Below are 24,398 nucleotides of genomic sequence, written 5' to 3' on the forward strand. Positions count from 1 at the left end.
CAGAGGAGGGAGAGCTTGTACCTAAATGAAACTTGGTCTTAAAGCTGCCACTGGACAGTTTTGGATTGCTAGCTATGGGGGGGGGGAATGTGCAGATCTGCCTTCACAGGGGGACAGCTTGTATCTGAAGATGGGCCGGGGTGGGGTGGGGGCTCTGCAACTTACCTGGCTGCTTCTTGCACCTTGTGGCCCAACTGAGGGCTGCTGGGAGCAGGGGGTGGGTCTTGTCACATGTGCCCCCTGGGCTGGGCAGGGCCAGACCCCCTACCACCATTGCACTGCCCTCTAGATGGAAGAGGAGAGAACAAGGAGAGCAGGCTCCCACCACCGTATGTACCCACTCCTCCAGGGCTCAGGCAGCTTGCGTGGTGGCGGCTGCATGTTTCTGTGTCTTTGGCAGCCCTCCTGCTTGGGTCCCGGTCAGGGGGTACAGTGATTCTGGGGCTCCATCCTGGATATTTGCCTAGGGCCTCAGAATCACTAAGACAACCACTGAATATACCATCTAAACTTTTCTAGTGAGTAGAATCCCAGGCCTGATAGGGAAGAAGGCAACGGGTCTGGTGTCTGCTGAAATCACAATCCTAACAAGGTATAAAGAGACACAAATGGCTATGGTATGTGAATATGCACGCTTATGTCAGCTGCAATAGAACCAACACGGTGCTTTGCAGTGTTCTAATTTAAATGTCTCTTTGGTTGGCCCCTTGGATAATTTCGCAAGCAACAAATGGCACTGAGGTATTCAAAGTATGAACCAAGTAGCGCCTTTTAAAGACTAATTTGAGCTGGACAGCACAGCAATTAAGTCTGACTATTGTGGTACTCACTCTGAAACTTTCTGAGATTGATGAGTCCATGGTCTCTTATAATCCTGTAATTAAGAGGTACACCCTGAATTAGGAACATTTCTAGCTGTAAACAATTATCCTTGGTGGAAAAGCTATCTAGAAATGTAGCAAAATCTCCTCCTTAAATCTTTTCCAGAAAAGGCTGCCTAAGTGTCTGTTACATATAGATTGCCTTATGGAAGGATCTTCCTCTAAGTGATTCTGTTACATCCCAAGTTCATAAAAACAGGTCCTATTAAAGGCATAGAGCTTCATAAAACCTATTAAAAATGAGACCTGACATAATCAAGGATAGGTTTGTAGTTAGCATTTGCTGGATCACCTGTGGTGTGTGTATAATTGTCCCCAGGTGAGTCTAGGGTTCCCAGGCAGTGCCTGTCAAACCAGCAGGGAGCATCCCAGGAGAAAAATTTAAAAAAGAAAACAAGGCCTCATATACTTACAGGAAGTTCTTACCATGGAGTTCCTGGTGATTCCTAGAACTACCCAGAAGGGACAAACAGTAGCTCTAGGAATCCAGTAGGCAAGTCTGTGCTTCAGCAGAAACAGAATCCCCAGAGAATTGCACTTCATTTTACTCAGTGCTGCTGCATTATGACAGTGGTACTCTATCTTTTCTAGAGATCTCCAAGAACATGACCTTAGAAAAGGTATAATGTAGGGGTGTTCAGATTACTAGAACAGGGGTGTCGAACTCATTTGTTATGAGGGCCAGATCTGACATAAATGAGACCTTGGCCAGGCCATCTGTGTCATAAAATGTAATGCCAGGTAGCGGAGATATAAACTTTATAAAGGCCACAAACACAAAAGTTTTCTTCTTAAAATCATGCTTAAAACATTAGCACTCTTGCAATATTTTGTTTACTTAACAGTGTCTGATAACTGACACCTCTTGGTCTGAATTATTGCATCAAAATGTCTGTGCTGTTGCAATCTTGAGTATGCTGTTCAGGTGTGTATCTGTAGGCTGCAAACCTACAATGACACAGCAGCAGCAGAACTGGAAGAAGAAGCAGAAGACAGCCAGTTCCACTGAGGGCCTGATAGAAGGCCGCATGTTTGACACCCCTAGACTAGAAGAAAGGGTAATTGAAAAATCCTGATTCTTTTTAAATTTACAAACTTTCCTGCTTACTATTAACTATTTTTGTATACACTACTCAGCATACATATGCAATTGCAACAGTCCTTAGTTCTATAAAGAAATATTTTTAAGCAACACTAATTAGTTTAAACTATCTATCTACTTACATACAAAGAGAGACAGCCATTACTAAGTATTGAATGTAATGCCAGATTTTTGCACCTTGCAATTTTCTGTAAATCAGAGCAATGTAATCGCTTGGAAAGATACAGAAGTCTTTTCAAAGTTAAGTTTGAAGACACCAACATTATTCCTTGCCCTCATTTAGGAGAAGCAGCAAATTAATTACTGTACTCCTTCAGGTGTCCTGTCCAGCTTTGAGGACTGGAGCTGAATCATTCCTTACCCCCTTGTGGAAATCACAAAGATCCACAGGAAATTATCTAGCCTCATAACATAATCCTAAACACGTATACTTAGAATAAAATCCCACTGTGTTCCATGGGACTTACTGCCTAGTAAGTGCACCCAGGAATGCAGCCAGCAAAACTGCTGGACAGTTTTATTTGTACAGCAAGTAAGTGTTCTGCGTGCGATATCTGTTCCCCCTCTTGTCTGTGTTGGTGCTTCTCAAACTTGATGGGCCCATGTGCTGCCCCTAGATTTTACACCTCCAATTCCCGTTCTAGAAATGTCACTGGATATGCCTGCACACCCCTTGTGTCACTTCTATACTAACAACCAGGGCTGGTTCCAGGTATGCTGGGGGCCCAGGCAGAGAGTACCCGGGGGCCCCCTCTCCTTCCCCGACCACCTCCAGGACCCCTGCTCATGCCTTCCTTCCAGCCCACCCCTATCCCCATATGTCGTTCCACCTGTTCCTAAGCCTTCCCACTGACCTTTCTCCAGCAGCACTGGGTGCTGTGTTTGCAGAAGGGAATACCACCACTGTGCCCACCAGGAGTGCCATTTCTCCTGCATGTGGGGAGGGGGGCGCTCAGTGACAGTGGGCCGTCCCAGAAACCCAGGGCCCTGGCAGCTGCCCCACCTCCAGGTATGGTGCTGACACTGTCCCTGCTAACAACTACAGTCACCAGTCACACTACTCCTCTCCCTATCGTACCATACACTCCATTCCTCTATATACACCTTGCAGTATAGCCACCATACCCAGCTAAGGCTTACTCTGGTCTCCCCTCACCTGTTCGTATTTTGTCACTGCCTGCCTTACCTACATCTCACTGGCATTACTGCTTTAGACCACATAACTGCAATCTTCCCACAATGCATTTCCGGAGGACAAGTGTCTCAGAGCTAAACTAATAAATAAATAATAAATAAACTACAGGTGACACTGGAGATCTGAGAGCAGATATCCTGAGGGGTAGTGTAGCCTTACAAAGCAGCTGCAGATATGGCTCAAGCTGTGAAGAAGAGGATGGGAGTGGGGGAAAGGGCTAAAATGCCAGCATAATTTCCATATCCTTTCTATTTTATTAAGGAGCCGTATTTATAGAAAAAGTGGTAGTGTGATAAGAGGGCAGATTTTTTTTTTTTTGCATGTTTAACAGTCAGCACATCTGAGGGTTCCTTGAATCTGGTGTATTGTGATTAGTGGGTTAGACACTGTCTGAGACGTGGCTTATGCCTTTATTGTGAAATCAGGAAAGTTGCTGTACAGTCAAGAGTTTGACTTTACAGCAACTTTCCTGATTTCACAATAAAGCTTGTAAAAGGACATTGCGTCTGAGAATTCTTGTGAGGCTGACAGATTGACAGAACTGAGGAATATTACAAAGCGGGGAACTACGAGACCTCTGGTCCAGCCCTCATTCATACGTCATGATTACATAGTGCATAGACAGGTTAATACAGTTCAATTAAGACGGTGAGAATGTTATCTTTTGAGTCTCTCTCGAAGGCCATGAGAACAAGAAATAGCGAAAGTTCTCTCTGACCTATGCGGAGGATGTTTCCTTTCACAGAGTTTCAGGCGCAGCTAATCTAAGGGTCACACAGACATGTCTCAATCGCCCTTCCCGCAAGAATGTCAGAGGAGGACCTTGCAGACAGATTGATACAATGCCAGCAGGTGCTAAATGGGAACTTGGGCCAGCAGGTGCTAAACGGGAACTTGGGAACTACAAGCGGGGAGGGGGACAGTGAGCAAAGCAGTAAGAGCATAGCTATGTACATCAGAGAGCCACAGTTACAAAGATGATGGCGGCCCAATGACCCGGGCAAAGGTCCGATTCTGACAAACTGTTGGCTTCCCTCATCTATTCTCCCCATCCTCCCGAACAGCTGGTTCACTGCTGAGTAGTGATTGGCTGGCAAGAGCCTCGTGGAGGCTGGACATAGCTTTGATTGGCACAGTTAGGTTTTTCCCTCCATGCCGTTTCCATGCTAGCAACTGGGTCATTAGATTGCTGCTGGCTTTGGTAGGGAACAGAAAAACAGAGGGTACCTGTATCTCCATTCCCGTTCCCCCTTATTGGAGCTTTTAGCAAGGTGGGAGGAAAGTGGGTTTTCATTTGGGGAATGGTGTGTGTGTAAGCATTAACTCCCCTAGCATCGTGGCTCTGATCAATACCCTCTACCCCCACCCCCCAGGTTGCTTTCTTACATTAAGACAGCTGATAATGGATCTTCAATGTAATGTGTAGCTTCTTCCTCACTCTGGGAGACCCTCAGTGGAGGGGTAGCCACAAAACCATGGGAAAAGGGCTAGGGCGGGGGCCATCACCCTGGCTCTGTGTGAGACAGGAAGGAGCCACTGCTGCAAGTGGGCAGTGCCCACAGCTCTCACCCTGCACAAAGTGGGTGGCTGGCTCTTCCTTCCTCTCTCCACTGGGGGGTGGGCTGAGCCCTTTCCAGGGATGCTTTTGCCTCCCGATCCACCCCTGGAAACCAATGTAACAGAAGAACCTTTAGATGTTATTTGTCCCTGTTACCAAACTTAGAAATAGTTTAATATTTGGGAGCAGGGAGATGACAAGGATTAAATTTTCATTCCTCCAAAACATCATGGGCACAAACTGTTCTCTTGCAATGGGAATTTAGCTGGGAGGAAGCAGTAACAGGAGGAAGAAAGCAACACAGCAGCGTTTTTACAAAATGGGCTATACTGACTTGGGAGGTATAGGAAAAGTCAGTAAAAATCTAAGTAAGTTGTTGGTGCACCCCAAGTTAAACAACACATTTAAAAACTCTGGGCTATTCAAATTAAAGAGTCGCTGAATCATTTTTGAGTGGCACATAACTGGTTGAACAAAAGACACAGGATGTTAATTAGCCCACTCATCTTCAGGATGCTGGAAATCAAGCAGAGTCAGAAGTTGTTCATTGTGGCAAAGATCATGATATGAATTATCTGTGCACGGGAATAATTGGGAGAGCAGGATTCAGAGCTCTAACATCACTGTTATACCGTACGTTTGTTCTGCTGGGTTGTCAATGGACTGCCACAAATATGCTCTAATGTGGAGCTCCTGTTTCCTGATTGTGGGCAAGGAGGGCAGAACATATTACAGGATATGCTGATAAGTTTTCACACCTTTTGGGTGGGGTTCAGGAAGGGGACTCTGAAGACAGGCTTGACCCTGCTTCCCCCCCCCCCAAAAAAAGTTAAGATTCTCTGCTGCAGATGTATGCCAGCTTTCGACTTATTTACCATAGCACCCTGTCTGCTGCATCAGATTCTAGGGCACGTTGTAGGGGACCAAAGAAACCAGAAAAAAAACTGTGACATATTAAGGCTAAACAATATTTCATTGAAAAATCATAATTATACAATGTAGAAAAAGTGAACAAGTTCCAATAATAAATATAATAATAAATGTAGATGGTGGTCTCCGGAATGTCTTGCCGTTTCGACAATATTCTTCTGAACAAAGATGAATAACCTTATCAAATACAACAAGATAACTGTGTAAGATTTTTGAACTAACGTACAACTCCTTTACTAATGTACAACTCCTTTGAACTAATGTACAACTAATGTACAACTCCTGTTGTCAATAAAATTGATTGGTATAAAAACCTTACATGTAGTGTCTCTCAAGAATTCATTTCATCTGTTGACATATCAAAATTTCATGGATCTCACTGATGATTCTATAAAATGCAACATACAGTTTTATAATACATGTATAATTATAATTTTAAAATTACATAGGAATTTTTATGAAAACTCACCAACAATCATAATAGCTGTAGTTTCTAAAAAGCCTTCCACGGACAAATGGTATTGTGATGCCTTACCAGGTGGGCTTCATTGTAGGCATTATATACTACCTCTTCCTCAACCAACCTGATTCTGTAACTACTTATATATGGTTATTTATTTATCACACTTGTACCCCGCCCTCCCCGCATGCGGGCTCAGGGTGGCTTCCATAAAAACATAAATACATTAAAATACACAATATTTAACCAACAATAAAACATTATAAATACAAAGTGCTGGCTGCCAACTTTCACAAGAGCCTTACCCTGACAAGGGCATATTTTGATCTGGGGTATGTTGATTATACAACTTATACAAGAACTACACAGAAACTATACAAACTGCCTACAGTTTATATAGTTTTTATTGACAACAGTAATGTTAAAGGAGTTGTACATTAGTTCAAAAATCTTACACAGTTTTTGTTGTATTTGATAAGGTTATTCATCTTTGTTCAGAAGAAGATTATTGTCGAAACAGAAAGACATTCCAGAGACCACCATCTACATTTATTATTATATTTATTATTGGAAATTGTTCACCTTTTAAACATTGTTTAGCGTTAATATGTCACAGTTTTTTTTCTGGTTTTTCGGTAATATAGAGACTGTGTCCATCAATTTAGATCGCACGTTGTAGAGGATACAGAATGCTGGCCAGGCCACAGGAGCATCTGATCGCTCCATGCAGACCCTCGCATACAAGCCACGTTCCCGGTAATTGTATGTTACTGGGAGAAGGCAGGCTGTAGCTCAGGGGAGACTGCCTGCTCTTAATTGGTCTCATGGAGGAACCCTGGCAAGTTTCCGAGGAACCACAGCGTTCCATGTAACTTGTGGAAACTATTTACTTATTTATTGATTTAATTTCATTTATATCCCGCCCTCCCTGCACGCGGGCTCAGGGCGGCTTACACAGGCACAAAAGTGCAATAAAAACACAAGTAGTTAAAACAATTAAGGCACAAGTGCAGTAAAAGTCAACAGTTAAAACAGTACAGGCAAAAATGCCCATCTCACAGGATACATAAATGACTACAATACTTACTCCCTATTGAATATCCCAATGGGGTCAAAAAAGGGGGGGGGGGATGCCATGGGCCACGATGTTTCATCTGGCCAGTCAGCCCGATGCGGCGGAACTGCTCTGCAGTCACACAGTGGTAGTAGTGGTGGCGGCAGCTCCTACTCAAAAGCCTGGCGGAAGAGCTCCGTCGTGCAGGCCCTGCGGAACTGTACTAGGTCCCGCAGGGCCCTGATCTCCTCCGGGAGCTCATTCCACTAGGTAGGAGCCGCCACCGAAAAGGACCTAGTCCTTGTGGCAGCAAGCCTGGCCTCCTTGGGGCCCAGGGTCACTAGGTGGTGTTGTGACCCCGACCGAGGTGCTCTTTGGGGCCTATGTGGGGAAAGGCGGTCCCTCAGGTATGATGGACCCTGGCCATGTAGGGCTTTAAAGGTCTTTGAAGCGAATCCGGAACGCTATAGGCAGACAGTGCAGCGCTTTCAGCACAGGTTGGATGTGGTCCCATCTAGAGGCACCCGCTACCAACCTGGCCGCCGCATTCTGCACCAGCTGCAGCCTCCGAATTTGCGACAAAGGCAGCCCCATGTAGAGAGCGTTACAGTAGTCTAGCCTCGAGGTGACCGTCGCATGGATCACTGTGGCCAGATCGCCGCGGCTAAGGAAGGGGACCAACTGCAGCAGCAGCCGTAGATGATAAAAGGCTGCTCTGGCAGTGGTCGCCACCTGGGCCTCCATCGTTAAGGTGGGGTCCAGGAGCACTCCCAAACTCCTAACCTCATTGAAGGCCGGGAGCGGAAGCCCCAATCCCATACCACCCCGACCCAGGCACAGGACCTCCGTCTTCGCCAGGTTCAGCTTCAGGCGACTCAGCCTGAGCCACCCAGCCACGGCCTGTAAGGCCCGGTGAAGATCTTCTGGGTCAGAGTCCGACTGGGTGTCATCGGCATATTGATGACACCCAAGCCCATACCTCCGGACAATCTGGGCGAGGGGGCGCATGTATATGTTATATAGCATCGGGGAGAGTACTGCCCCCATGGGGCACTCTGCATTCAAGCAGGTGCCTCTGGGACTGCCGCTCCCCTAGCCCAACCCTTGTCCCCGACCTTGGAGAAAAGAGACAAGCCATTGAAGGGCGAGCCCCTGAATCCCCACGTCGGCAAGGTGGTGGGCCAGCAGCTGGTGGTCGATCGTATCAAATGCAGCCGACAAATCTAACAACAACAGCGCCACCACACCGCCTCGATCCAGATGTCTACAGAGGTTGTCAGTAAGGGCAACCAGCACTGTCTCCATCCCATGCCCCGGGCAAAAGCCAGACTGGAATGGATCAAGGACGGAAGCGTCATCTAGAAATCCCTGTAACTGCGTCGCCACCACCATCTCAATCAGTTTGCCCAAACAGGGCAAATTGGACACCGGCCGATAGCTGGCCAATTCAGTCGGGTCCAGAGTTGGCTTTTTCAGGAGAGGGCGCTTCCTTGAGTGCCTCGAGGAACCATCCCTCCGAAAGGGACTTGTTGATAATCTCCCTCAAGGCACCTCAAAACCCCTCGTGGCCCGCTTTAATGAGCCAGGAGGGGCACGGATCAAGGCTGCAAGTGGTTGGACGCACAGATACAAGCACTCTATCAACTTCCTCCAGGCTGAGCTGGTCAAAGCCCTCCAAGCCCGGCGAAACCGTGCAAGGGGTCTCAAGTTCACTTACTGTATCAACTGTAGCGGGGAGGTCACGGCGAAGCGACAAGACTTTATCCGTGAAATAGCACACAAAAGCCTCACAGCCAATATCCAATTCCCTACTCTTTTGTCTGCCCTGTGGCAGAGCTGTCAATGATCGAATCGTCCTAAATAATTGGGCCGGGCGTGAGCTAGCGCACTCTAAGCCCACAATCTCCACCGTAGGGAGCGCCCTGAAGGAGTAAGCCTCTTGTACAAATATCACCACTCCTCCCCCCCACCCCCTATTCCGTGATTGTTGTAGGACCGAAAACCCAGGTGGGGCAAGCTGGGAGAGAGCTACAGTCTCCCCTTCCCGCACCCAGGTCTCGGTCACGCAAGCCAGGTCAGCCTGTTGTTCTGTAATGAAGTCCCTAAGGACCATTGTTTTATTGTTAATAGACCTGGCATTGCACAACACCAATGTCGGAAGGGCGTTCCTAATCCTAGCCCAACTGCCGTCATCCTTTGGGATGGGTCGCAGGCTGGAAGGGCATCACTGGTATCACTCTCATGCCCATCTCTATAGGGCAGTGCAACAGACAAAGTAAGGTTTTTGCCTATTTGAGGGAAGGGGCTGCTCAGATATCCAGAAAAATGTTGGTTTGTAAATTTACAAAAATCCCCCTAACTAGCTCAGTAAGCCCTCCGGGAGGCACAGAATATTTGGGCCAGTATGCAGTAAATCAAAGGGGTAGGAGAAGACGTGAAATTAGGTTTGAGACATGCCAGCCATGGGACATGCATCCCCTGATATTAACGTATTCTTAGTTCCAGGGTGGTATAAATTTTTAAACACTTTAAACATAAAATGGTCCTCACCGGGGGATTAATATGGTATAAAAGCAAAACGTTTCTACTGATCCTAACTGATTACACAGCCTGCACAAGGGCTCTTTAAGCTACAAAGGAGCCAAGATAATTAATGGTATCCTAAGTTGGGGAGGAGGGCTGAGGGTTAGGCTGGCTTTCTGTTCCTGTAGCCTCAAATCTCAGTAGCCAGAGAAACTGCATTATAGCTCTTGAGGCTCAGTGCTGAAAAGGGAATTACTCATCTCACTTAGCAATGTCCTACTAGGGAGCAGAAATTCACAATCTGTATTCCCCTACCCCACCCCAGTGAGCACAAAAAACTACATTTCCAACTTCTAAACAAATTGGTAGCAATAGTTATAGTGATGGTTTGAAAAAATGCTCCATTCATAAGTGTCTCAGTGAGGCTGAATCAACATATGTACATTTTTAACCTGAAAGTAGGGAATCTCTGTGTGCCCTTCCTCCAGATTAACTGAACACTGCAAAGTACAATCATTGATTTCTCCTATGTCTCCTTATTGAGGGAGGAGACAGACGGAGTGATTCTAAGAGCATTTTCTCAGAAGATAGTATCATTAAACTCAATGGGGATTAATCCATAATGAGCATGTATAGGACTGCAGCCAGAGGCTTGGGATGCTAGGCTCTCAACCAAAACTAGCACCTTTGTCTGTGCCTGGAAGATAATACGCAGGTGTGTGCAGACACTTGTGGCTTTGGTCTTCACGGGTGTTGCCAATTCAATGACTCAGGAATTGAGGCCAAACTTGATGTGATGGGGATGGCCACATTTGTTTACCTGTTTTCCCAGGTGTGAAGAAGTGTATTTTTTCCTGGGAGGTTTGAGATAAGCAAAACCTCCCCTTTTGCGTTTTAACAGTCTTTTCCTCTCTGGGCAGAGAACAGGCTGGGAAGGAGAAAGTCTGTCAATGGCTTTCCAGGCTCACCTCAGCCACCTCTTAAGAAATGCTAATGGGTCTAGTGAGGGACAATGGGTAGGCCAAGCTCCCCCCCCACCCCCCCTTCAAGCAGGAAACAGAGATTTTGGGAGGAATGGAACACTAGGAAGGAAATGTTTAGAATTTTCCGGAAACATTTCTTTGACCAGGCGTGGCTGGGTCAGTGGGTGGAGAAATGGATATGATAAAACCTCTTTGCAACAGGAAGGAGCTCCCTTTTCCTTGGGTGCATGACCACACACAGACCTCTCCACTGGCAAGGCAGCCATTTTTGACTATGTGCTGGCCTAAAGCGTTGGAAGGAGCTTCAAGGTAATCATAACTTTGTAGGGATTTGTAACTACCTAAGCTAAAAGGGTCTGTCCTATGTTTTAACATCCGATAGGGCATGTATAGAAAGAGAGACAGAGGACTTGGACTTTTCCTATTTCTTTTGTATTCCTTGCTCAATTTGGTGCTGTGTTAAAAGTATGCTTGTAAACAATTTCTTTTTAATAAATACTTTAGAACTTTGGATACTGGCTGTGGTTCTCTGTACCACACAGACCTCCACTGATTCAGACACGCTATTTTAAAAGGAGTGCGGGGGGGGGGGAGGCAGGCAGTTGGCAAGTGGCCATTCCTCCAGGGGCACACAAGGCAGTAAACTGTCTCCATGGCAACCAGGAACTGGGCCTTGGGAGACACAGAGGCAAAGCCTCAACACTTGGAAGGGAAGCTGGGAGTCCTGACCCGCCCAGCAGACAAAAGTCAAAGTGGTGATGGTGAGCTACCCGACAGTGGAAGAAAAGCCCCTCCAGGGGTGGAGAAAAACCCAGGAGGGCCGTGCGGAATAAGACTTGCAGGCCAGAGCAGGTGTGTTCTGCCACACCCACACCCATATAAAGCAAGGGGTCTAATTTTAACATGAAAAGAAATATACCTGTGAGAGCTAAGCCATCCTAGCTCCCCCATCTCACTTCCCCCCAGCCCAACCCTCTGGCTGCTTTTCCACCAATGCAGCTCACTTCTGGTTATCTGAGCCAGGTGTGGTAAGAAATATTAGAAATATAGAAGAAGGTTTAGAAGATTTGGGTTTAAAATGAACCATAATAGTATACATATTTCTCTCTGCCCTTGCTAGGCCTGTGTGAATCAAAGCCTGTGACTCTTTTGCAAAGCCCCTCTTTTCCCAGAAGGATCTATTTCTTGGTCACACATTCCAAGGATGTAAAAACATTCCATTTCCCAGGAAAATCACTGATGTAGGACTTGCCAATACTCCAATTTCCTAGGCAATTAGGTATATGACCGTTTGGAAAATTAGCAGACTCCAATTCATCTCTCTGATGGCATCAGAGCAGTTTGTTTCCCATGATTGGGGAACACCTGAAGTAAACCATGGCACTGTATTTATGGAATGTGAACTCTTGTTATGTGAGACCAAGGGAGGGAAACCAATTTCCTCAAAAGACAAATACAATTTCTAAGTGTTAAATTTTAACTGCAATCCGATTATTAAGGGATCCCTTTGATCTCTGGTATAAATATGGGTGGTTCACAGCAGACTTCAGCTGAATCCGAAAGGACTCAGTCAGAGAGGGCCTCTCGTCCGCGCAGGCATGGGGTGGGGAAAACTTTGCTGCATGTTTATTTTTCTGTGTGTAATCTATCAAATGTTTAGGAATTAGGACTCTGAATGTTTTTCTATAATAAAGATAAGTTTTATTTTAAGAAGAGACTAGTGAATTCCAAGCTTGAACATCTGCCTTTGGTACGGGGCGACACTCAGGAGACACACACGAACTGAGGAGGGAGTGTGGGTGACATGGGTAAGCACGCTTTCACAGACAATGTGCAGACACACACCCACACCTCCAAATATCTCACAACACCAGGCTGAGGACCAAATGAGTTCAGGAATGGGCCTTGTGGAGGGTAACGCTGGGTAGGTGTCCCGTGTACCCTTTCTGGTTTAAAATCAGATCCAACCACTATTTAATACAAAGGAGACAGACAGCTGAACAAATCCAGCTACCTGTGATTTCTGCTTCGGCCCTTAGGCCTCACTATTACACAAAAACTTAGGTACACTTTTATGACAAAGCATGCCCAGTTTTGAAGGACTGAAAAGGTAATCATGGACTCACTTTTTCCTTCGTTGCCTTTCCTTTAACCTAGAGTGATAGATATCTACAACTGCAATCTTCAAAGCTGTGGAAATTCAGAGAGAGAGAGAGCACAAAAGAATAACTCTGTCATACAAGGTAATAGCTCCAAGCTTATCTCCCCAATCCTCATGCTCCACCAACACTGCCTGCTTTTATCACAGCATGAGAAAGGAGATGCTCCTCAGCAGTAAAGCAGTAAGCTGAATCTTGTTTGAAGACACTAGAAAGAAAACAGTTCCAAGCTGCTGCAACAGAAGCAGAACACAGCCCCTGCACGTGTGCCATGCAGGCAGTGTGGGGCCTGCTTCATGACTGTGCAATCCTGTGCTGTAGGGCTGTGTGTGTAAATGGTTATAATCATGTGGCTTCTCCCATCTGGCCACGCTATTATCATGCATAATGCTGGAGGCATTAGAGTGACCCACCCCAGACCAAATATATATTATTAGAGACTGGCTAACGTATAGAACAAGGTGACTATCAAAGTGGTTTCACAAACCCGAGAATCCTAAAATAACCCCAAATTGTGTTTGTGTGTGTGTGTGTGGGGGGGTGGTTGAGCAAAGTAACATTAACACAAACACTTTTTAAGTACATATTTTCAGCCATGAAAAATATTTTTCTAACCTTTCTCTTGCTTGGCACAGAACTCACCATGTAAAAGGTCTGAGTCATCCTCCACAAAATCTATATCCCTTAAGTCCCATTCAGCATAGTTGTCAAACTCCTGGGAGGAAGAAACAATTTTTAAAAAACTGGTCCCTTGTTCATTCGAAGAACCCTCACACAATATAAAGACAGACCGGGGGGGGGGGGAGCAGCTTTTTGCAAAAATCCCTCTCTCCCAAAATCTTCTGCTAGTAACTGGCCTAAAGCATCAAGAGTAACTGCAAATGTTACAAGGACCGCTTAGTTAAGCGTATCGTAAACCAGCTTCCTTCTCCTTACTCGTGCTGGAGAACTGTCCCAGGATGGAAAAGGCCATTAGAAATTCCAATAAGCCTATCAGATCAGAAACTCTATGTCACATGATTCCTAACCATAGTAATAGTGCCACAAAACTGGACCTGATGCTAGAATTGCCACCACCAACACTGTTGCGCTCTTAGGGCTTCTGAGACAGCACCACAAAAAATATACAACCAAAAAAGACAGGGTAAACCAAAAAGGTTGAGAACGCAAAACAAATAGGGGGTGTGGGGTTGAGTAGTACGCTGAAGTATATACATGAAAAAATTCAATTATATGCACAAAACAGAACACCACTAATTTAATATGTAAACAAATCAAAAACAGGGAACAAATGTGCACAAACAATAACACACAGCCAAGGGACTGTGGCTCAGTGGAAGAGCCTCTGTTTTGCATACAGAAGGTCCCAGGCTCAATCCCCGGAATCTCCAGCTAAAAGGACCAGGCAAGCAGTGATGGGAAGGACCTCTGCCTGAGAACCTGGAGAGCAGCTGCCAGTCTGAGTAGACAATACTGACCTTGATGGACGAATGGTCTGATTCAATATAAGGCAGCTTTATGTGTGTGTTTATTTGTGTTCAAAAGAATATATTCCAAATGTTTAATTTGGTTATCTTGCTGGTTCTTAATTAGGGATGCCAGCCTCCAGGTGGGACGTGGGGATCCCTCAGAATTAGAGCTCACCTCCATACTTCCCCTGGAGAAAACAGATGCTTTGGAAGGTGGATTCTATGGCATTATAACCCACTGACGTCCCTGTCCTCACCAGGCTCCACCCCCAAATCTCTAGGTGTTTCCCAACCTGGATCTGGCAACCTCACGCTCCCATCCCCTGACAGTGGCTGGCAGGGACCTGGCAGCCTTATCTTTTATTATGTTCTTTATGGTAAGTTAAGATATGGTTGTGCTAATTATGTTTCTAAGCCACTGATGAAGGCTTTCTGCTGAAATGCATTTGGCATCCTTATTGTCAACCTTTTTGGTTTACCTTGAGGTTCATCCAGGGTTAACTCTCTCACTTTTTCTTTTGGTAAAAAAGACAAAGACTTTTTCATTCTTTGGAAAAAAGAGGACTTCAGTTGAGGTAAATGAGCAATTAGATGTATCTGGAGAGTGAGTACCACAGGGGGGAATGGCTACTCCAAAATGTTGCCTGTGACAACCCCAGATTCAGACTCTGAGGTAAATTTAGCAAGAACCTGTTATTGCCTCAGGGTTTACACGTTTTTCTCCAATTACTTTTCCTGCTGGACCTACTGTGTCTTAAGCCCTTCCTTCTGCTCTCCCAGTTTGTGCCAAAGGGTTTACGCATGTCCAACCATTTACACTGCAAATCCTAAATCTTAAAAAAAAGATATCTACGAGCACTGGAATAATGACACAAATAATCCCTTCCAGCTGCATTCAGGTTCGTGACCATATTGTACACAGAAACCACAAGCCTTTCGTATTTATTTCCAGGAGGAAAAGCAAAGACCATCCCTGAGATATTCCTACCTCAATGAAATCTGCTCTTGCTGGCATGTATCCAGCCATATCTCTGGAGAGCAGAGAATCGAAGGTAGGGCGTGGAGGATCTTCAGATGCTAGAAAAGAAGAAAACAAGAACAATCCACCCCCACATCTTAGGTAGTTTTTAACATCTGCCATTTTAAAGGCACCCTAAACAAAGCAACACAAAGGGAAAAGGCAGCTGAGTGTTGGATATTCTGGAAACAGGAAATACAAAAATATTTTGTGATTCCTCGCAGAATTAAATAAATGTTGTAGTGGTTTGATATTTAGGGTTGCCAACCTCCAGGTGGCACCTGGAAATCTCCCACTATTACAAATGATCTCCAGATGACCAAGATTAGTTCCCCTGGAGAAAATGGCTAATTTGGAGGGTGGACTCTGTGGCATTATACTCTGCCCTCCCCAAACCCACCCACCACAGGCTCAACTCCTAAAATCTCAAAGTATTTCCCAACCCAGAGTTGGCACCCCTATGTAATAATATTCCTCATAGGCTTGTATCTAGAGTCATTTGCAACCCAACCCTAACCATAACTCAGAAGTAAATCCCACAGTTCAGTGGTAAGAATGTCACCATGCAGCCCAATTCTACGTATGCTTATTCTAGGGCTGCCAAGTGGGGGCGGGGGGCGGGTAACCCCCCGCTTTGGAGGCCCGATTTCCGCCGCCGTGGAATCGGGCCCTGGGAGGAACTCCACTCCCGTGGGCACGCTGGAAGTGACGTGGGCACGCTGGGGGCGGGACCACGGCCATACAAGGGAAAACTCTATGGTTTTCCCTTGTATGGCCGTGGCCCCGCCCCCAGCGTGTCTGGCGTCCTCCCGTCACTTCCGGGTGATGTGCGTGCAGCGTGCGCGCGCCTTGCAAGCGTGCACACGCACAAGACACTGGCCAGGAGCCCCCCACTCCCGGCGAAGATACACTTGGCAACCCTAGTTTATTCAGAATTGTCCCACTCGGTTCAATGGGCCTTACTCCTGTGTAAGTGTGCATCACATTGGAATCTTAGTTCTGAACTGCAGTAAAATTCTCTTAAGGACTGCATACTAACACAACTTGCCATTTTGGTAACTAGCCAATGATGATATCTTTTATGAATAAAACTGTCATAGTAAAAATGATCTATTATGATGCTGCAGTATATTGAGTGATTGCAGTGTTATAGCCCGAAGTTGTTCCCCATTCATAGGCTAGAAAGCTTATGTAGGTCTTTCAAGTCATAACCCCGTAGGGTTTTCAAGGCAAGAGAGGTTCAGAGGTGGTGTGCCGTTGCCTGCCTCCACATCACAACCCTGGTATTTCCTGGAGGTCTCCCATACAAACACTAGCCTGAGCTGGTTCTGCTTAGCTTCTGAGATCTGACAAGACCAGGCTAGCCTGGGCTGTCCAGGTCAGGGCACATAAAATAATCCTAACTAAAAGTGCCTAAATCCAAAAATGAAAATATGTCACTGAAAATGCAGCACTGACACACTCCTTTACCAAGATCTGAAGTAGTCAACCTCCACATAAATTAGAAATCAAAATGTCTAAATCTGTACAAGAAAAATAGAGGAGACTAAATTGCATGTTCTGAATTCATGTCATTTTCTGCTGCTTGTTTTGACTTCAGGAGCAAAAATTTATCATGAAAGCTAAGTTGTAAAGGCAACAGCAAACCAACCCAGTGGCCGTGTGTAGAATAGGTATTAAGAAACGAATGCTAAAATGGCAATCAGCATATTTGGTATTTAAAAGCTATGTTTCATGTGATACTTTCCATGTGGAAATAATCTCTGCAGGAAAAGGTATGCTTCTTAAAATGGAACAAATGTACAAAAATGTTTATGTGTTTTCAAGTTGACAGACACCAGTTTATCTAACTACATTTGTTTATATCTTGTAGACCACATGCCAAAATCTACAAATGCAACAAACAAACATTTGTACTGTCTTGAAAACACAGCGCATTTGTCCTGTCCCCCCAACTATGATTGTTCTCAAAGCGGAAAGCTTACAAGTCATAGTCATTTCTGCTTATTATGCAGCAAATATATTTGCTAAAAGTCACCAAACTGCTTGACTACATACTGCATTCTCCACCCACATTATCAGATTAAACCAGGATAATTTATCCTGTGGATTAATTTATTCCCCTTTTCATGAATTTACTATAGCAATGGTTTGAACAGTTTATGGAAAATCTGATTTTTTATTTTAAAAAAGCCACAATGAATTTCTCTTCTGTTTAAAGGAAAATTTGTCTGCATCATCTACAGACATTCTCTGAAGGACATCTGGGGGACACAGAACAAAAGAATGGGAAACCCCACACCCAGCTCTGCAGTAGACACTTACAGTAAAACGGAATGGCTGTGTCAGTGAGTTGGTTCTCTTCTGCCTGCTTCAGACTTAACAATGTGGAAGCAAAGAGGGGGTTGTTGATGAAGTGTTTCATGTAATGTTTCTCACACTCCTCTTTAGTCTTTGTGCTCATCTGATTGGCTACATCCTGCCTAGAAGGGAAGGGGAGAGATGGAACTAGTTAAACAATGATTTGATGAAAACGCCGATTGTTCTAGCTGCATACCCACTGAAATTGGACAGCTCTCCCACATGGATTTTAACACTGAACTAGGCATTAAATTCTCACCAGTTTCCAAAGCCACAATCCATCACAGCTTCTAGCAGGGCCATTTCTTCCTGAGCTGTCCAGGTAGGATCAAGGACTGGGAAATTGGAAGTCTGGAGAAGAGGGGGAAAGGATTTAAATGTTTTGCTGCGCAGTTAGGCTTCTTAAATCCCACTGACTTCAGTGCCATTTAAGCTGTTTCGAAACCTTTATCTGTCTCATCCCTATTGATCAGGATAAGCAACAGTAAATAAAAACAAAAAACATTTACAGCATAAAAGTGACACGCTAAATCCCCAACTTTCTATGGATTGGAACTTCAATGATAGCTCAGCCTGAATACTTTTAATTGTGTATATTAAAATGTTTTTTATTATTTTGGGGGAAAACAGGATAAGGAACTTTTCTGCAGATTTGCTCACTGTTTGTCTGTATGGCTTGGATCAGTCATGATTGCTTCCCTGAAATCCAGCCCACTTTGAGTGCAGATGTGTAATTTTGGGAAAGCAGTTATTTCCACGCTCCTGGATTTATTCTCTAGGATTCTACACACAGGTGACTGTATTTTTATAAGCAGCGAAAGAAGCCTATGCAGCAGGTACCCATGCCTCACATGCAAATCCTTCACTTAAAAAACAAGGCCATGGCTGTGTTGATAATACTGCTATACTTATAAGCTAAAATGATCATCATAATAGCCACAACAAATAACATTGCTATTTTTAAAGCAATTTAACCTTGGCCATATTCAAGAGTGGGCCTCTCTGAGATGCCTCTCCCTACCACCAAAGTCTCAGATGGTGCTCCCCTCTTTGCAGATTTCAATGACTGTCTCGAGAAACAAGCCAGATTTTATATTCAAGATGCCCATTCCTTATAACCCTCTGCTCTACATGCACAAAAGCAAATCTGCTCTTCCAGTAGCCGGGAACAAGATGTCACAGTCTCACACTGACAGGTTAAAAGCTTTAGTGGTACCTCATAGGAATTTAATAATGTCATAATAATGTAAATATCTCACAAGCCATAATTACTATTAGCTTATAAGTGTCATTATGGAACATAACAAAGACCTCATCATTACCATATCCAGGGGTCATTTCAGGGGGGATCGCGGGGGATCGCAGTTCCCCCGTGTGAGGTACGGAGGGAGGGGACACATGACGAAGCCCCGCCCCCTGCTTCCGGCCGCCCTGCTTCCGGCCCTCATTCAGCCAGGAAGAGGCAGGAGAAGAGGGAGGGTAAGTTGCTCCCTCCCTGCCTCTCCCCACCCCTGCCTGCCTGGGGCCAGGGAGGGCCTTTGCGGGGCTTCCTTGCACTCCCGCCGGCCTTGCAGGTCCACCGCCGGGCCCCTCATGGGGCTCAGCAGTGGAGCTGCACGGCCGGCGACCGTTGGGGGCGGGGTGTGTGGCCTTATGACACACTTCCAGTGATGTCAGGGGGTGTGGCATATGCTAGTGAGTTATGCAATGAGTTCCCCTAACTCTTTTTCTACGAAATGACCCCTGACCATATCTGTGGGCTGTAGTACCAGAAGCAACAAGACATGAATGATTAAGGGGGGGGGGAGACAGAATAAACTGTTTAATATAAACCTGCTTCAAGAGTTTCAATGGGGTAGAAGATATAATTATTGTGCGTGACAGTGGATTAACAAAAGTATTTTTCTGGTTAAACTTGTAAGTAACCAAAAGTATTATTATTTTGCAAAGTAATAAACAGTGAAATTTCTTATGGAATGAATCTCTTAGAGTCATAGCCACAAGAAACTAAGAAGGGTTCATCAGAACAGCATATTCACCATAATTTCATAGGTGTGGTCACTGCGATGTTTCTTATATTCGAATCCTCTTGTGAAACACTGCAAAGCAAAATATAACAATAAATAAAATGAGCAGTCTGCTATACGTCTTCCTTTCTGTTTTTCTTTCATTTAAAACATTTATCCTCTGCCTTTTCCAAGCTCAGGGCTGCTTCCAGAAAAATAAAACAATCCGATTTTAAAACCACTAGATCCAATAAACTTAGCAGCAGCATCGTCACAGAGCTACTATGTCCATTCAGCAGGTATAAAGGAGCTAAGATAGTACAGACAGACAGCAGTGGTTAAAACGTTTGATAGGCATTTGGGTGACCTGGGTTCAGATCTCCACCTTGCCAGGGAACTCGAATGACTAAGCCCTCATGTTTATTCTAACCTATAATGCAAGGTTCTTGTGAGGCAAAAATGGAGAGAGAGAACCTTATACGCCACCCTAAACTCTCTAGAGGCAGGAAGGGATAAAAATATAATACAGTGTGTAGGTAGGAGTCATGGTTGTTGTAGACCCCCAAATATCAGTCAACAGCAGAGAGTTGAACAGTCTAACCTAGGGCTGGCAGCCAGTGGCTGGCAACTGGCAGGAGTTGGGAGGGGACATAGGGAATGCCGTTGGAACAACAGCATTACATCAGTCCCAGGGGAAAAACCCAAATGACATCACACTGCTCTAGGAATTGCCAGAAATGATGGTTTTACCATAGAGTTTCCAGCAATTTGTAGAGTGGCATTGTGATTAATAGGATTTTCAAATTTATTTTCTCCTGCGAGTTGCTGCAGCGGCAGTAGCCGATGGGAGCTCAGCAGCTAATTGGCGAGCCTAGTCTTACAGCAGTCCACAGTGCCTTTTATCACTGAATAAATACTTTCACTACTGTTACTGCTTGACATTTTTGAACCAACACCTTTTGTGGAGTTGCACAATAAAACTCTTACATGGGACTGCTATAAATCACCTTTCTTACTGCAGAGTGCAAGAAAGGACAATGTATTTGTCTATTACAGCTTGTTGACGACTCTGTCAACCACAGCCTGAGCCAGTCTGTGATGACTATCCCTACCCAGCAACAAACTGCAGCATCAGTTGTGGTGCCCTAACAGGCCTCAGATGCTTCTTGATTATCCAGCCATTGGGGTTGTCATCACACACACTAAATAATCCACTTTCAGTGCACTTTCCAACTGGATTTTGCCACTTCACACAGTAAAATCCAGTTGGAAAGTGCACTGAAAGTGGATTGGAAATGGATTATTTAGTGTGTGTGACCGCGGTCTCTGTCTCGCAGCCTCTGTCTCTGTTTCCTTGGAAAATGCTACATGCCTGATAAGATCATCATTATGAATTCCTCTCTCCACTCATAAAGGTAGTTTACCTGCAAGCATAGCAGGAAGGGAGGTGGCCCACATTCAGCACACTTGATGTAAGGTTCCGCAAGGTAGGAGGAGCACCCTCGGCATGGCGGCTTGTCAAAAGGATCATCTGTGAAGCCAATAAGACCACAAAAAATATAACCTGGGTAGCCTTTTGCAAGCCCAGATACCCTCCTTTGTTATCAAAGCTGGAACTGAAAATGCTAGCTATCTGTGTTATATCCTAGATTCTGGTTTACAGTTACTGCAAAGTATAATAGAGGAAAAAGTTTAATGGTTTTCCTAGAACTGGAATGGGATTGCATTTAGGAAAACCTGTATCCAGGATGTGATAAATAGAAATGTGGGAGAGCTCCAACTGAGATGGTATGTAACTCCTCTGAGAATCTGTGAGCAGATTCTTCTGAGTGTGGATCTCCTTTTCTGGATTGGGGCAGTGCTGTGTTCACTGCTATAAGAGAACAAAAGGTGTACTCAGGAACACCACTGGGGTGAAGGCTAGCCCTACTTCTTGCTCCTAGCAGCCCCGACCGTTAGGAACTGGGCTGTAAACTCCCATCCCTGATTCTGTTTCATAAGCTGACCAGAATGCGGTTGGGAACCATACTGGGTTGTGCATCTTCCACACCCAAGTCTGACCTAACCAGGTCTGTTTTCCTCCTCTGAATCTTTCACCCAAGGTTAAATGGTTATTAAGAAAGCATAGTTCTTGAATCGGGAGCATCTAAGAGCTATCTGCAACCTTTCAGTTAAAATACTTACTGCTGAAAGATGCCAAGCGCTCCATGTTCTTCCCTCACGATCCTGAGCAGTGCTCCAAGGGTTTGAATGAAACTTTTCAGAGTCACCCAGCCCTGCAAAAAAGTTATCTATCAGTTTACTAGAAAAAGAAGCCTCAAATTGTCTCAGAGTCAGGTGGGGTAGCCATGTTGGTCTGAAGCAGCAGAACAAAGTTTGCGTCCAGTGGCACCTTGAAGACCAACAAAGATTTATTTACAGTATAAACTTCTGTGCATAAGCACAGTTCCTCAGTATCTGAGGAAGTGTGCTTGCACACGAAAGCTTATACTGTGAATAAGTTTGTTGGTCTTAAACGTGCCACTGGACTCAAACTTTAAATTGTCACAGATACCAATACAGATTTATTTTATGATGTTTTAATGCCCCAGGCTTGTTTCTGTTATTGATAATTTATTATTATTATTATTATTATTATTATTATTTACTTGTGAGCCACCTTGAGCTAGTCTCTGAAGACGAGCAATGTACATTTTCTAAATAAATAAACTGCTGGTTACTGTAAGAAAATACCATCATGGTAGTTCTTTTTGGAAGGAAACCAAATGCGATATTTTTAATATTCAAAGCACTGGCATATTCAGGATTATTTCTTCAAAAAAAGTTCCCACAAATGATTGGTAAGGCAGGAAAGATGTTACTAAATCTGAAGAGTTCTGGCACCTATGTCTTCCTTGGTTTCCTTTTCAATACAGATAAAGGTTACTTTTTTGATTTTTGTTCAACAAGTGAGGCAGAACTTGTATGAGCCAACTTTGTCCTCAGTTTGGTGACGTTGTCGGTGATTTGGAGACTCATAGTGATCTGACTGAAGAGAAAGGCTTTCTTGGAGCAGGGGCAGTTTTGTTTTGACAGTGAATAAGTTTAGTGCGTCAAGGGACCCATCTAAGTTTAGTACCTAAGAGATAATTGGGAAGAGCCCTAGTTCAAGACTCAGTGCTGCCACAAACTCACTAGCAGTGTAGTCCTAAGTAGAGTTACACTGTTGAACATGGAAAACATAGCATAAATGCTGTTTATGATTATTAATCTCTCATCCCTTGTCAGATTGCTGTTCCCATAGAGCAATATTGGAATATAAAACAAGTGGGAGGTAGAGAGATCTTATTGAAGACTCACTGGTGCTTAGAACCTGCCTGCCTGACCCTCCAATGTAGCATGACAGTTGTTCTTGGCAATTACTTATTTGTGGCGGTCTATATTTAATTATTTCTATACTTAGCTCATCCTGTCCCAAAGAGCTGAAATATTATTAAGCTGTATTTCCACAACACTTTTGAGAACTCATTCATAATTACAAGTAATCTTCCAATAATCTTGTACGGCAGGTTAATTTTGCTGTCATCCACAGACTGCAGATTGGGGGAGGGGGGTTGAGAGAAGAGTGGCTTGCTTCTCAGTTACCCAGTGAATTCACAGTCCCTGGCAAGATGTGAGCCAGGGACATCCTGACTGGCAGTTCACACTCATAGCCAGTAGTAGAGCAGAAACTATTTATATATTTTGTCGAAGGCTTTCACAGACAGAGTTCATTAGTTGTTGTAGATTTCCCGGGCTGTATGGCCGTGGTGTTGGCATTGCAGTACCTGATGTTTCACCAGCAGCTGTGAATGGCATCCTCAGAGGTATAACACAGAAAGATGGAGTACTCTCTCTGTCAAAGTGAGAAGAAAAATGGTAGGCAGGTAATTTATATCTACTCAGGAAGGTGGAACAGGGCTGAGTCATTAACTTGTAGGAGCTGCTGGCGAAAACGTCAGCTGCTGGCAAAACATCAGGTACTGCAATGCCAAGACCATGGCCGTACGGCCCGGAAAATCTACAACACCTATTTATGTATCTTCAGTGTTTTGAGGTGTAACAATATCCTCTGATTTCTTAACTTCAACTAACGAATGCTTTGCCAGGGCCACTGTGTGGCTTCTGAAACTCTTGGAGGCTCTGGTGTGTTAACTGTAGAAGGGATTTCCACCTATCATGTTAGATTCACGCTGGAAGGAGCTTCCTTGTGTGGGGACTCTGGAGTTTTTTGGGAGAGAGCTAGAGTGTTGCCCTGGCATGGTGTTTCCGGCTCACAGCAAAAGTGAAGTCATTGTGTAGGGGATGATGGTCACCGCCCCCCCCCCCCACTTTTGGCTGGCCTGTTTGCACCCGCTAACAGGCACTGACCAAAAATGGCAGGAATTTTGGGGAAGCCTAGCTGGTGAATCGTGTCACACCGGTGACGTGATGTCACTTCCACATATGTGCCAGAAATGATGTCACGCTGCCACTGCACCAGTGTTCTCTAAGCTGTGGAGTCTTGTGAGCAAAAATTCTGCTTTGTGAGCTACTGGCATTAAAGTTGTGAGTGAGCCATTCTGCTGTCACACCAATTAGTTTGCTCTGGAGCCATCCTTCCTGAGAAGGAGGAGGAGGAGAAGAAGATTGGATTTATACCCTGCCTTCATTACCCAAGGGAGTCTCAGAGCGGCTTACA

The 24,398-nt window shown here is 44.8% G+C and overlaps 1 protein-coding gene across 5 annotated transcripts in view; it reads right to left on the bottom strand.

Annotated features, from left to right (window-relative positions):
* TADA2A (transcriptional adaptor 2A) overlaps positions 1-23,544 on the bottom strand; it is a 49,247-nt gene extending 25,703 nt beyond the window's left edge. For 3 of the 5 annotated variants that reach the window (XM_015426766.1, XM_015426765.1, XM_015426763.1), the window contains exons 1-10: positions 23,506-23,544; positions 21,884-21,975; positions 21,124-21,239; positions 19,733-19,792; positions 17,953-18,044; positions 17,658-17,815; positions 15,303-15,391; positions 13,488-13,560; positions 12,813-12,876; positions 831-874 (exon numbers count right to left, since the gene is read on the bottom strand). In XM_015426766.1, coding sequence (XP_015282252.1) covers positions 831-874; positions 12,813-12,876; positions 13,488-13,560; positions 15,303-15,391; positions 17,658-17,815; positions 17,953-18,044; positions 19,733-19,792; positions 21,124-21,239; positions 21,884-21,908 — 721 coding nt within the window. In that variant the 5' untranslated portion in view covers positions 21,909-21,975; positions 23,506-23,544. The remainder of the gene's footprint in view (positions 1-830; positions 875-12,812; positions 12,877-13,487; positions 13,561-15,302; positions 15,392-17,657; positions 17,816-17,952; positions 18,045-19,732; positions 19,793-21,123; positions 21,240-21,883; positions 21,976-23,505) is intronic. The other 2 variants (XM_015426767.1, XM_015426764.1) reach the window with 1 other exon arrangement.
* Between the last annotated feature and the right edge of the window lie 854 nt (positions 23,545-24,398).

This window comes from Gekko japonicus, unplaced genomic scaffold, assembly GCF_001447785.1.
Source record: "Gekko japonicus isolate JY-2015 unplaced genomic scaffold, Gekko_japonicus_V1.1 scaffold4522, whole genome shotgun sequence".
Lineage (NCBI taxonomy): Eukaryota > Metazoa > Chordata > Lepidosauria > Squamata > Gekkonidae > Gekko > Gekko japonicus.